This window comes from Chiloscyllium punctatum, chromosome 44, assembly GCF_047496795.1.
Source record: "Chiloscyllium punctatum isolate Juve2018m chromosome 44, sChiPun1.3, whole genome shotgun sequence".
Classification (NCBI taxonomy): Eukaryota; Metazoa; Chordata; class Chondrichthyes; order Orectolobiformes; family Hemiscylliidae; genus Chiloscyllium; species Chiloscyllium punctatum.
The window spans coordinates 20,705,558-20,720,356 of record NC_092782.1 but is presented as its reverse complement, the minus strand read 5'-3'; the positions used below and the strand labels follow the sequence as shown (position 1 = coordinate 20,720,356).

The following is a 14,799-nucleotide window of genomic DNA, read 5'->3' as shown; positions in this document are numbered from 1 at the left end:
TTTATAGCTCTTCTTGTGGCCGGACAGGCTGGGTCACCCCATAACTCCAAGTGGTTCCCATAATCATGTATGATGAGGTTGCATTGTGTACATCACAAGGTAATGATTGACTACCTAATCTAATTCATTGAACCTGAAACTTGGAGACAATGCACCTGGTTGTGACACTCTCGTGTCATCTGATAATTAGGGAATTTAGTACAAATGATCAGTTTGTATGGGCTTCTATATGTAACTGTATCAAGTTTACGAAGTGTAGATGACTAAATGGAATTTGTTGCTTGAAAGATTAATATTAAAAGCAGTGAGCAGGTGGTGGCATCACGCTAGATAGTTTGTACTTCAGTAAATTTACCAAGAATTTAAACTGATGATTTGTTGGCTGCTGAGCACTTGTCTTTAATATACTCTATGTTTTCTGTTGTCAAGTTGGGAAGCATTAAGTAGTCTTTGCTCAGCGCAGCAATCTTATCAGCTGGAGGGGTAGAGTAACTTAATCTGCCATTTAGTGCTAAGTAGCACTCCAATGAGTCACCAGTTATCCTCCAGTTTACCTATTACTACAATTTTAATGGGATTACCCATTCATACATAAATCCTTCAAATTTATCAGTATTTTGAATTCCCAGATTCTTAAACTGAGTTCTCTCCCTTTACACTAGTTTACCTCAGTGAACCCATTATCTGGCACAATTCAAGTTGCTTTAGAACGTAAGCATGAACAAAATATTAAAAGCAAAAATCTCCAACATTCTCACCTGTTTCTCATATGCAAGAAGCTGTTTGGACAGCTGTTGTGTTGCTAGACTCATTTCATTCTGCAAAAAAAATCAGCATATTAAGAACCATCTGCAGAGTGTAAGATAGCACAACAGAATGTTCTCAGAAGCTTTGTGAATCTCTCAGAATCCACGACCCTCAATCATATTGATGCAGAAGGCAAATCCAACTCAAGCATAAAACATCAGAAAGCATCTATGCATTTGTTCCAACTAATCAAAACATTGTTACAATTGACAATAGATCTGCATTTGGTCTTCTTTATTCTAAGAACATAATGCAACTCCACATACAAATATGAAAGTGCATAATCTCCCAGAGAAAACTTGAGTTTTGTATTCTTTACAAGGTTTACATTGTTGGTATCTCACAGCCTTCTGTAAACTGCATGCGCGCGTTGATGCCAAGGAGCCCCGATAGCCCCAACTAATGCGCACTTCACCAAGAAGAATCCTTAATAAAACATACAAATATCTTTCCATGCCATCTATACACAATCCCACACAGAAAAATGTTCATTCTTAATTGAAAGAGTTAGGAGTCACCTTGTTTAATGATTTTGCATTCATTACTTCAAGTTATTGACCGATTCAAGTTTTTAGATTAGATTAGATTAGATTAGATTACTTACAGTGTGGAAACAGGCCCTTCGGCCCAACAAGTCCACACCGCCCCGCCGAAGCGCAACCCACCCATACCCCTACATCTACCCCTTACCTAACACTACGGGCAATTTAGCATGGCCAATTCACCTGACCTGCACATCTTTGGACTGTGGGAAGAAACCGGAGCACCCGGAGGAAACCCACGCAGACACAGGGAGAATGTGCAAACTCCACACAGTCAGTCGCCTGAGGCGGGAATTGAACCCGGGTCTCTGGCGCTGTGAGGCAGCAGTGCTAACCACTGTGCCACCGTGCCGCCCACGATGAAGTTCTTTATCTTTTGTTTAGAATATAAGAAACACAATGAGGAGGCTATTTACCCATGAGCCTGCTCTGTCAGTCAGTAATACCATGGCTGATCAGATCGAAGTCTGAACTCTACTTGCCTGTCTGTTCCTCATAATACTTAATTCTCATCTACCAAAAATCTGTCTCATTAAGCCTTGTGACCCATATTCCATTGTTCTTTGGGGGAGATATTTCCGAAGATTATTGAGCTCCCATATAAGAAATTCCTCTCTCTTAAAAGGGACACCTCCCATTTTTAAACTGTACGCCCAAGTTGTAGATGCCCCTACCAAGGAAACATCACTCAGTACCTACTCTGTCAAAACCTCTCAGAATTTATACATTTCAATAATATCTCCTCTCATTCTTCCGAGTTCCAATGGATTCAATCTGTTCACAATGGACAAACCCTTTATCCTAGGAAACAATTTTGTGAATAAGATCATAAGAACCAGGAGCAGGAGTAGGCCACCTGGCACTTTGAGCCAGCCCAGCCATTCAATAAGAGAATGGCTGACCTTTCCACGGCCTCAGTTCCACTTACCCACCCTCTCACCATAATCCTTAATTCCTTCATTGTTGAAAATATTATCTATCTTAGCTTTACAAACATTTATTATCGAAGCCTCAACTACTTCACTGGGTGGAGAATTCCATAAATTCACAACCCTCTGGGTGAAGATATTCCTTCTCAATTCAGCCCCAAATCTCCTCCCCTAATTTTTAGGCTATGCCCCCTTATCCTAATTTCATCCACCCAGTGGAAACATCCTCTCTACTTAGAGTCATAGAGATGTACAGCACAGAAACAGACCCTTCGGTCCGACCCATCCATGTCGACCAGATATCCCAACCCAATCTAGTCGCACCTGCCAGCACCTGGCCCATATCCCTCCAAATCCTTCCTATTCGTATACCCATCCAAATGCCTTTTAAATGTTGCAATTGTACCAGTCTCTACCACTTCCTCTGGCAACTCATTCCATACACATATCAACCTTTGCGTGAAAACGTTGCCCCTTAGGTCCTTTTTATATCTTTTCCCTCTCACCCTAAACCTATGCCCTCTAGTTCTGGACTCCCCTACCCAGGGAAAACACTTTGTCTACTTCCCCTCTATAAGGTCACCCCTCAGCCTCCGATGCTCAGGGAAAACAGCCCTAGCTTATTCAACCTCACCCTACAGCTCAAATCCTCCAACCCTGGCAACATCCTAGTAAATCTTTTCTGAACCATTTCAAGTTTCACAACATCCTTCCAATAGGAAGGAGACCAGAATTGCATGCAATATTCCAACAGTGGCCTAACCAATATCCTAACCAGCCGCAACATGACCTCCCAACTCCTGTACTCAATACTCTAAATAATAAAGGAAAACATACCTTCTTCACTATCATATCTACCTGCATCTCCAAGGTCTTTGTTCAGCAACACTCCGAAGGATCTTACCATTCAGTGTATAAGTCCTGCTAAGATTTGCTTTCCCAAAATGTAGCACCTCACATTTATCTAAATTAAACTCCATCTGCCATTCCTCAGCCCATTAGCCCATCTAATCAAGATTCCATTGTAATCGGAGGTAACCTTCTTCGCTGTCCACTACCCCTCCAATTTTGGTGTCACCTGCAAACTTACTACAATACCTCTTATGCTCAAATCCAAATCATTCATATAAATGATGAAAAGTAGTGGACCCAGTATCCCACTGGTCACAGGTCTCCAGTCTGAAAAACAACCCTCCACCACCACCCTCTGTCTTCTACCTTTGAGCCAGTTCTGTATCCAAATCGGTACTTCTCCCTGTATTCCATGAGATCTAACCTTGCTAACCAGTCTCCAATGGGAACCTTGTCAAATGCCTTACTGAAATCCATAAAGATCACATCCACCGTTCTGCCCTCATCAATTCTCTTTGTTACTTCTTCAAAAAACTTAATCAAATTTGTGAGACATGATTTCCCACACACAAAGCCATGTTGACTATCCCTAATCAGTCCTTGCGTTTCCAATACATGTACATCCTGTCCCTCAGGAATCCCTCCAACAACTTGCCCACCACCGATGTCAGGCTCACCACCTTTCTCAAACAGTGGCATCACGTTAGCCAACCTCTGGTTTCCCGCACCTCTCACCTCTGACTATCGATGATACAAATATCAGCAAGAGGTCCAGCAATCACTTCCCTAGCTTCTCACAGAGTTCTAGGGTACACCTGATTAGGTCCTGGGGATTTATCCACTTTTATGTGTTTCAATACATCCAGCATTTCCTCCTCTGTAATATGGATATTTTTCAAGATGTCACCATCTATTTCCTACTTTCTATAATTTCCATGTTCTTTCCCACAGTAAACACAGATGCAAAATACTCATTTAGTATCTCCCCCATCTCCAGTGACTCCATACAAAGGCTGTCTTGCTGATCTTTGAGGGGCTCTATTCACTAGGTAAAAACAAGGACTGCAGATGCTGGAAACCAGAATCTAGATTAGAGTGGTGCTGGAAAAGCACAACAGGTCAGGCAGCATCCGAGGAGCAGGAAAATTGACATTTCAGGCAAAAGCCTTTCATCACAATTAGAGGCAGTGTGCCTGCAGAGTGGAGATATAAATGAAGGGGGGGGGGGGGGTTGGGGGTGGGGAGAAAGTAGCATAGAGTACAATAGGTGAATTGGGGTGGGGATGGAGGTGATAGGTCTGAGAGGAGGGTGGGGAAAGGTAGCAAAGAGTACAATGGGTAAATGGGGGTGGGGATGAAGGTGATAGGTCAGAGAGGAGAGTGGAGCGGATAGCTGGAAAGGAAAATAGGCAGGTAGGACAATATCATTTGTTGTATCCGTTGCTCCCAATGCAGTCTACTCTACATTGGGGAGACTAAACGCCTCCTAGCAGAGCGCTTTAGGGAACATCTCCAGGACACCTGTACCAATCAACCCCACTGCCCTGTGGCCCAACATTTTAACTCCCCCACCCACTCTGCTGAGAACATGCAGGTCCTAGGGCTCCTCCACCGCCGCTCCCTCACCACCAGACGCCTGGAGAAAGAACACCTCATCTTCCGCTTCGGAACACTTCAACCCCAGGACATCAATGTGGACTTACCAGTTTCCTCATTTCCCCTTCCCCCACTTCACCCCAGTTCCAACCTTCCAGCTCAGCACCGTCCCCATGACATGTCTATCTTCCTTTCCACCTATCCACTCCATCCTCCTCTCTGACCTATCACCTCCATCCCCACCCCCATTCACCTACTGGGCCCTATTCACTCCCTAGTTACCCTTTTGTCCTTAGTGTATTTGTAAAAATCCGTGGGATTCTCCTTAATTCTATTTGCCAAAGCTATCTCATGTCCCCTTTTTGCCTTCCTGATTTCCCTCTTAAGTATACTCCTTTATATTCTTCTAAGGATTCACTCAATCTATCCTGTCTATACCTGACATATGCTTCCTTCTTTTTCTTCACCAAACCCTCAATTTATTTAGTCATCCAACATTCCCTATACCTACCAACTTTTCCTTTCACCCTAACAGGAATATACTTTCTCTGGATTCTTGTTATCTCATTTCTGAAGGCTTCCCATTTTCCAGCCGTCCCTTTACCTGCAAATATCTGCCCATAATCAGCTTTTGAAAGTTCTTCCCTAATACCTTCAAAATTAGCCTTCCTCCAAGTTAAAAGTTCAACTTTTAGATCTGGTCAATCCATTTCCATCACTATTTTAAAACAAATAGAATTATGGTCACTGACCCCAAAGTGCTCCCCCATTCAAACCTCAGTCACCTGCCTTGCCTTATTTCCCAAGAGTAGGTCAGGTCTCTAGTAGGCACATCCACTTACTGAATCAGAAAATTTTCTTGTACACACTTAACAAATTCCTCTCTTAACACAATGGCAGACCCAGTCTATGTTTGGAAAGCTAAAATCCCCTACCATAATCACCTTATTATTCTTATAGATAACTGAGATCTCCTTACACATTTGTTTCTCAATTTCCCGCTGAGTATGAGGAGGGTCTATAGTACAATCCCTCTATCTTATCTATTCTGTTCATAATTTTATGAATCTAAAGATATCCCCTCATTCTTCTAAATTCCAATGAATATTATTCCAATCTCTCCTCATAAGCCGATCACCCCCTCAGCTCCGGAGTCAACCTAGTGAAACACCTCTGCAGCCCTTCTTGTACCTGTATAACCTTTCTCAAGTCAGGAGACCAAAACTGCACGCAGTACTCCAGATGAGGCCTGCCTCGTCAAAAACAACTAACAAATTCGATGTTGAGGTTATTGGGTCACATTTAAAAGCAGCTGCAAATATAAACCATCAGCTGAAGTTCCCTAAAGAGAACTTTGCTCTAATTGCAATAAAATATCAATGGTATGTGTCTGTAGAAGAGACCATCACACACACACCAACCACCATCAATCACATTACCAACAAAAACATCATGAAGCTAGTGGACCTGTGCCTCACCACCCACTTCACTTTCAACAACATAGTCTACAAACAAACCAACGGCACACCCATGGGATCTCCGCTATCAGGATTCATAGCAGAGGCAGTAATGCAAAGACTAGAACAAACAGCCCTACCAACCATCAAACCAAAAATCTGGGTCTGCTACGTAGATGACACCTTTGTCATCACAAAACGAAACAAAATAGAAGAGACATTTAACATCATCAACAACACCCTCACAGGTATAAAGTTCACCAAGGAGGAAGAAACTGACAATAAACTCGCATTCCTGGATGTCACAGTCGAAAGAAAGGACAACGGAGAACTACAAACCTGCGTATACAGAAAACCGACAAACACTGACCAAATACTTAACTACACCAGCAACCATCCCAACACACACAAACAAAGTTGTATCAGAACACTATTCCAACGAGCCACCACACACTGCAGCACAGACGAACCTCAAAACAAAGGAGAACCACTTATACAACGTATTCAAGAAGAACGGATACTCAAAAGTTACAGTGCGCAGATTCCTCAAGAACAAACCACGACAAGCAGACCAAACACAGCCAGAAACCCTAACCACCTTACCATATATCAAAGAAGCTTCAGAAATGACAGCCAGACTACTAAGACCCCTCGGAATCCTAGTAGCGCACAAACCCACCAACACTCTCAAACAAAAACTAACAAAGTTAAAAGACCCAGTACAACCCATGGACAAAACCAACGTTATCTACAAAGTTCCATGCAAGGACTACCACGAACACTATGTAGGACAAACAGGAAGAAAGTTAGCCACCAGGATACACGAACACCAGCTAGCCACAAAAAGACACGACCCTCTCTCCCTCATAGCCCTATACACGGATGAAAAAAACCATCATTTCGACTGGGACAACACATCTATCCTGGGACAGGCTAAGCAAAGACATGCCAGAGAATTCCTAGAGGCCTGGCACTCCAACCACAACGCCATAAACAAACACATAGATCTAGCTGCCATCTATCAACCCCTCAGAAAATGAACAGGAAATGACATCACCACAAACCCCAGGAATCCCATCCAGGACAAGCATATAAATAGAAAGCAGGAGACAACAGCTTCGCTTCACTTGGAGGTCGCCACTGATGATGTCACCTAGCCAGGTAATGAAACATCTGGTTATCAAACCTACAGCTCAGTGAGCAAACCTACACCCTAAACCTCAACCTGAGCTACAAACCTTCACAAACCTTGCAAAAACACTAAGATACATTTTGCTACATACCAAAATCGTGATAGGTTACATCAAGTTAAAGATGGGACATCCATACCACTGACAGCCTCGCCCTGAGGTCCCCACTACACAGAGTTCAGTCTTCAACCAATTCAATTTACTTCACATATGAAAATCAAAAGTTAATTGGATACAGAAAAGACAATGAGCCCTAATAACATCCCTCTTTTAGAGAGCTTGAAGATTCATATGCCAGAAGCGGCTGCGCCCTGAAACAAACTGTTCAAGTACAGCTCCAGCATTGGCATCTGTCCAACAATAAGAGTGAAAAGCTCTCCAGTTCATCACGATAAAAACAGCAGAAAAAATTCAAAATTAGGGAATGCCCTCTGATTAGCCTACACTGAACCATTAGTAAGCCAAAGCAAGATATCAATCGTCCTATCATGTGACTTTACTCACCAATATCTTAAAACAATTGCACTTAGTTTGAATCCCAACTGGACTACACATTACCAGGCCTCAACACAGTGTTGGTGTAAACTTAAACAAAAAATTGAGTTTCAGAGATGAGGTGAGAATGATTGTGACATCAAAGCAGCATTTGATCAAGTGTGTAGCATCAAGGAGCCCAAATAAAATTGAAATCTGCTGGAATCGGGGAAACCATGGATTAACCATGTCAGCCTCACTGAAAGTGCTTCTTAGACCCAACCACTTCAGTCTATTCATCAATGACATTCCTTCCATCCTAAGGACAGCAGTAGGCTTATTTGCTGGTAATTGTACAATGATCAGTGCCACTCTCAATTCCACAATTACTGAGACACTGTGTCCATAAGCAAAAAGATCTTTATAAGCAACATCACACAAACGCCTGGCAACGACCAGAGAGACTGTCACTATCTCCCCCGACACTCAGCATCAATAACACAGCTAACACACCACCATCAACATATAAGGTTTACAAATTACCAGAAACTGACCTGAAACTGAACTGAACTGTGATGCTATAACTATAATAGCACATCAGGGCCTGGGGTTTCTGCAGTGGGTAACCCATCTCCTGATTCCCCAGTATGTGATCTACACAGTAGAAGTATTTGATTTGACTTCTTTATTGTCACATGTATTTTGTTACAAATTATAGCGAAAAGTGTTGTATAGTGTTGCCACTCTCCAGCACCATCTTAAAACACAAAAATAAATGAAAGCAAAAGAATGAAGAATTAAGAAAAAATATTCAACATTACAGTTCTTGATGATAAGTGCTCTGCCATAGGCCTGGCAGCCAGGCATGAGTCCCTTCTGCAAGTAAGGATGTTAATTGCATAAAAATTGTGATCAATTGTATAGAGGCAGTGAGCAATGGACACACAGACCAAACTATGGTGGTTGAGTTAGATGGTGTATACTTGGAACGTGTACTTATGTTATTAAAAAAATGCTTATGAAGTATGCAAAAACTGGCTCCAGTTCTATTCTTCACCAACTGGCCTTCTGGAACATTATACAAGAATGCAATGAAATATCCACTACTTGCCTGGATGAGTACAGTTTGACACCATCCAGCCCAATGGACTAACAACCCACTCACCACTTTAAACTTTCATTCCCCCAGCACCAGCGCACCACAGCTGCCATGTGCACTGTCAACAAGATGCACTGCAGCAACACAAAATCACTATCAAACATGCAACCTGAACACCTAAGAAGTATGATCAGTAATCACATGCAAGAACACCTCTAAGTCACAATTCATTCTGATTTCAAAATATTATTCCTTCTCAATTGCAGAGTTAAAATCCTGCAACTTACGCACTGCAGGGGATCATTTACCAGATGGACTACAGTATTTCAAGCAGTCCACAGGTATTCCTAACCACCTTCTCAAAGACAATTAAGGAGTGACAATGATTCTTTCCAGTGGTGCTCACATCTCAAGAGTTACAATAAAACACTAATAGACTTCAGTGTTCCATTCTCAAAAGAAATATATACTGAAATCGAGACAAACATCAGTACTGAAAGTAACACTGTCAACAGAATCAGGAACGGGGTGGTTGTAGCTAAGGTAGGTGTGACATCTTGTACAAGTTTTGACATAGTGTGCCAAAAAAAAAATGCCTAGGTCAAGGTGACCAAGTGAATTCAAAGTTCAGGCATCAAAATGCTAGAATAGAAATGCAGGGGAAACGCACAAAGGAAAGTTTATGATTACCTAGAATTTTGCTCATCATAATGGCAAGCTTCTTAAAACGTAAGTATTTATTATTTCAAAAAGTTCAAGACTGCAGGATTTAGGAGAAGTAGGCCATTCAGCCATTCAATGAGATTGTGGCTAATCCGATAATCCTCAACTCCACTTTCCTGCCTTTTCCCTATAACTCTGGATTCCTGTATTGATTTGTCAATCTGAGCCTTGAATATATTTATTGACCTAGTCTCTACAGCCCTCTGTAGTAAAGAATTCCACAGATTTCTGTCCATTCAATGGATTTGGGCTTTATTTGGCCAGCATTTACTGATAAAAGGCAACTACATTGCTGTGGATCCGGAGTCATACGTAGGCCAGATCAAGTAATGTTTCTTTACCTAAAGAACATTGGTGAATCAGATGGGGTTTTTTCCCAACAATCAACAATGGTCATCATTCCAGTTTTCATACAGAATTTTATTGAATTCCCATTCCACCATTTGGGATTTGAACCCAAAACATTACCTGGACCTCTGGATTAAAAGTGTCCTGAACATCATCACTAGGCCATCACCTTTCCTCACTACTCAGAGAAGAAAAATCTTCCTTTTCTCTGTACTAACTGGGCAACCCTTTACTTTGAGATCATGCCCTTTGGTCCGAATCGGTCCATAAAGGGAAATAACCTCTCTATCCTGTCAAGCCCCTATGAATATTAAAGATTTAGAGATGCCGGTGGTGGACTGGGGTGTACAAAGTTAAAAATTACATAACAGAAGGTTATAGCCTAACAGGTTTAATTAGAAGCACTAGCTTTCAGAACGCTGCTCCTTCATCAGGTGGTTGTAGGAAACAGAATTTATAGCAAATGTTTATAGTGTGATGTAACTGAAATTATGCATTGAAAAAGCCTTGATTGTTTGTTAAGTCTCTCATCTGTTAGAATGACCATGATAGTTTCACTTTTTTCATATGTAAATCACAAAACTTTTTTTTAAAAGTTATATTCTTAAGTGAACTTTAACAATTGGTGTCTGTCAGCCCAGATAATGTGTTGAAGGTGTTAGCCCCCTGTGTGCTGCTGTCTGTGCCATAATGGTTAGATTGATTCTAAACTAAAAAATGTATTAACAGAGTCTTACATGGATTCATGCAATTTTTGAGCAAAGTACAATGTAACTCTGCAAGTACAAATTCATCCCACAAACATATATGTGTATGCGTGCGTAAGTAAGTAAGTAAAGGGGTCTAAGTCTGTGACCGGGTGCATGTGTGTCTGTAGGAGTGTGTGCTCGTCTGTGTGTGTGTGTGGGAGTGCCTGTGTGTGTGTGTGTGTGTGTGGGAGTGCCTGTGTGTGTGTGTGTGGGAGTGTCTGTGTGTGTGTATAATGCAATGGGGTCACCTGTAGTGAGACATGAACCTAATGTCACAGCTGAAGCCATCCCTATGCGTACGGAACTTAGCTCAGCCACTTTTCGCTGAGCAGGGGCAGAACCTTGGGTTCATGTCACACTACAGGTGACCCCATTGCAATACACTCTCACTCACTCACTCACTCTCTCACACACACACACAGTCTTTTTTTAAGACTAGAATCAGTCTAAGACAGCAGCACACAGGGGGCTTACACCTTCAACATATTATCTGGGCTGACAGACACCAATTGTAAAAGTTCACTTGAGAATGTAACTTTTTAAAAACGTTTTGCGATTTACATATGAAAGAAGTGAAACTAACATGGTCATTCTAACAGATGAGAAACTTAACAAACAATCAAGGCTTTTTCAATGTATAATTTCAGTTACATCACACTGTAAACTTTTGCTATAAATTCTGTGTCCCACAATCGTGTACTCCACAATCACCTGAAGAAGGAGCAGCACTCTGAAAGCTAGTGCTTTCAATTAAACCTATTGGACGATAATCTGGTGTTGTGAGATTTTTAACTATGAATATTAAATGTTTCAGTAAGGTCTCCTCTCATTTGGATTTGAAAAATGCAGTTTGTTTGCTGGTGTAGACAAAAGGGCACAATTGGAATATACGGTCTTACTGAGAAGTTTTAAACACAGGAATAATGAAAGAGCAACTCATTTTGTCATGGCAAAATTGGAATCCAAACTTGGGTGATGGGGAATACGAACTTTGCATCTATGAAGCTGCTGAACAAGGAATAAAATAATCAGATGGAGACTGAAGATGAAGAAAGTGGGCAAGCTGCACGTATGGATTTTAAAATACCTAGAAAATTAACTCTTAGAGATGGATCATTATAAGAAAGGAAGCACTTGAAACATTTTAAACAGCACAATTCATTAAGCAACAATTTGAGCTACCTCAAGAGGAAAAAAGAGCAAAGTCCAGAGGTATGCATTGGAGTAAAATAAAAGTAAACTTGTTATCTCAAAAACAAAATCATTGTGAGAGAGGAAAAACAAAACTCTGCCCATTTCTGCATCAACCTTGGAATTTCTTCTTTTCACATTTATATCCAAGTCCAATATGTACTCTGTTTACAATTAATTATAGGAATACGTAACTAAGTCAAATGAAGAGCCTTTTTTTCCTGTTCTTCCAATATTATTGGGAGTGTGTAAAGACCTATTTGCAAACTTCATTGTATATTTAGCTCAGGTTGGTTTTGGCAGTATATGACCCACTGTTATGTACTGCTAAAGGGAGTGGCTGGATAAAGTTTAACCCACATACTTCCTGTGTACTTGACAACAGTTAATCTATTTTTGGAGAGAAAGGTCATGCATAACAATGGCATCTCCACCTTAGTAAGAAAATGCAATCAAGTTGATCCATGAAAAAAATATATATGGAATTCTAAGTTACGGATGCAAAGTGCTTATTCATTATAAAACAGGATCCGTCAACAAGACAAAGATGAAGCAACACCTACCTGAGCACCGTACACCCGCTGCATGGCCTGCAACAACTGGTTTGTATATTCTGTTAGTGTGCCTGCATCTTCTTCAAACACACTTAGCAACGATCGTGTCTAAATAAGAAATACAACAAAATTTTATATCTTGAAGAGCATAAATTATGGATTTAACAGCTTTTACAATATTTGAAAACAAGAGAGCGTTGCATAGTACAACACAGGAACAGGTCCTTCGGCTGTGATGTTGTGCAAAACATGATGCCTAAATTAAACTAATCCATTCTGTCTGTCCTTGCTTCCTCTCTCTCTATTCCTTGCATATTAATATGCTAATCTAAAAGTCCCTTAAATGCTTCGAATGTATCTGCCTTCTCCATCACCCCATGCAGTGCACTCTATACACCTATCACTCTAAAAAACTTGCCACTGACATCCCCTTTGAACTTTCCCTCACCTGAAATGCATGCCCTCTACTTTAGAAATTTCAACTGTCAAAAAAAATGACTGTCAACCCTATCCATGCATCTCAAAGTTTTATAGATTTCTATCAAGTCTCTCCTCAGCGTCCACCGCTCAAGAGAAAACAACCCAAATCTTTCTGGTCTCTCCTTATAGCTCATACCCTCTAATCCATGCACCATCCTGGTAAACCTCTTCTGCACCCTCTCCAAAGCCACCTCTTTCCTGTAATGTGTTGACCAGAATTCAATGTAATAGTCTAAGTGTGGACAAACCAAAGTCTTATAAAACTGCAACATAACATCCTGACTCTTGTACTCAAAGCTCGACCAATGAAGGCAAGCATGTCATATGCCTTCTTTACTACCCTAGCTACTTGCATGGCCACTTTCAGCGAGCAATGGACTTGAACCCCAAGGTCCCATCATTGCTAACTCTATACTTTTCCTCAACATTTGAGCTCCCAAAGTGCAGCACCTCACACCTGCCCAGATTAAACTCCATCTGCCATTTCTCTGCCCATACCTGCAACTGATCAAATCCTCCTCAATCCTTTGACAACCTTCTACACTATCCACACACAATTCCACTGATCTTTATATTGTTTGTAAAATTACTAACCACCCATCCACGTTTTCATCCAAGTCATTTATACATATCATGAACAGCAGAGGTCCAGGCATAGATCCCTGTGAAATACCACTAGTCATGGACACGTGGGCGGCACGGTGGCACAGTAATTAGCACTGCTGCCTCACAGCGCCAGAGACCCGGGTTCATTTCCCGCCTCAGGCGACTGACTGTGTGGAGTTTGCACGTTCTCCCAGTGTCTGCGTGGGTTTCCTCCGGGTGCTCTGGTTTCCTCCCACAGTCCAAAGATGTGCAGGTCAGGTGAATTGGCCATGCTAAATTGCCTGTAGTGTTAGGTAAGGGGTAAATGTAGGGGTATGGGTGGGTTGCGCTTCGGCGGGGCGATGTGGACTTGTTGGGCCGAAGGGCCTGTTTCCACACTGTAAGTAATCTAATCTAATCCAGCCAAAAAAACATCCTTCCACTACTACCTTCTATACACAAGCCAATTCTGAATCCCATCATCGTAGATCCCATGCATCTTATCTTCTTGATGAGCCTACCATGAGTAACCTTGTCTAAAATCCATGTAAACACCATGCTCTGCTCTACCTTCATGGTTCACCTTCGTCACCTCAAATATTCAACCAAGTTAGTAAGACATGACCTGCCCTTCACGAAGCCACGCTGTGCCTACGTAGGTCACGCCCTTCCAAATGCGTGTAAATCCTATCCCTAAGAATTCTCTCCAATATCTCTCCATCGACTGATGTGAGTTTCACTGGTTTACAGCTTCCTGGATTATCCTTATTTCCCTTCTTGAACAGAGGAACTTTAACTATTCATCAGTCCTCCCAGACCTCTCCAGTGGCTAGCAAGGATACAAAGATCTTGGTCAAGGCCCCAGCAATCGCTCTTGCCTCTCTCAATAACCCTAGGACTTACCCACCTTAATGTTCTTCTGGAGTCCTAAAACCACTTCTTCCTTAATCTCAGAATGCCCTAGCATATTAGCATGGCCCGCACTAATCTCACTATCCTGGGTATGCTTCACCTGGGTGAATACTGATGCAAAGTACTCATTTAGGATCTCGCCGACATCCTATCCCTCCTTTATCCTTGAGTGGTCCTACATTCTCCATTGTTATCTTCTTGCTTTTAAATGTATGTATAGAATGCCTTGGAGTTCTCTTTAAAGCTACTTGCCAAGATCATTTCATGGCCCCTACTTACACTTCTAACACCCTGCTTGAATTCGTTCCTGC

General features: G+C 41.7%; 1 protein-coding gene across 1 annotated transcript in view; it reads right to left on the bottom strand.

Annotated features, from left to right (window-relative positions):
* The window catches only part of appl2 (adaptor protein, phosphotyrosine interaction, PH domain and leucine zipper containing 2), a 153,737-nt gene that overhangs the window by 112,524 nt on the left and 26,414 nt on the right, over positions 1-14,799 (bottom strand). The window contains exons 2-3 of the mRNA XM_072562432.1: positions 12,521-12,619; positions 759-818 (exon numbers count right to left, since the gene is read on the bottom strand). Coding sequence (XP_072418533.1) covers positions 759-818; positions 12,521-12,619 — 159 coding nt within the window. The remainder of the gene's footprint in view (positions 1-758; positions 819-12,520; positions 12,620-14,799) is intronic.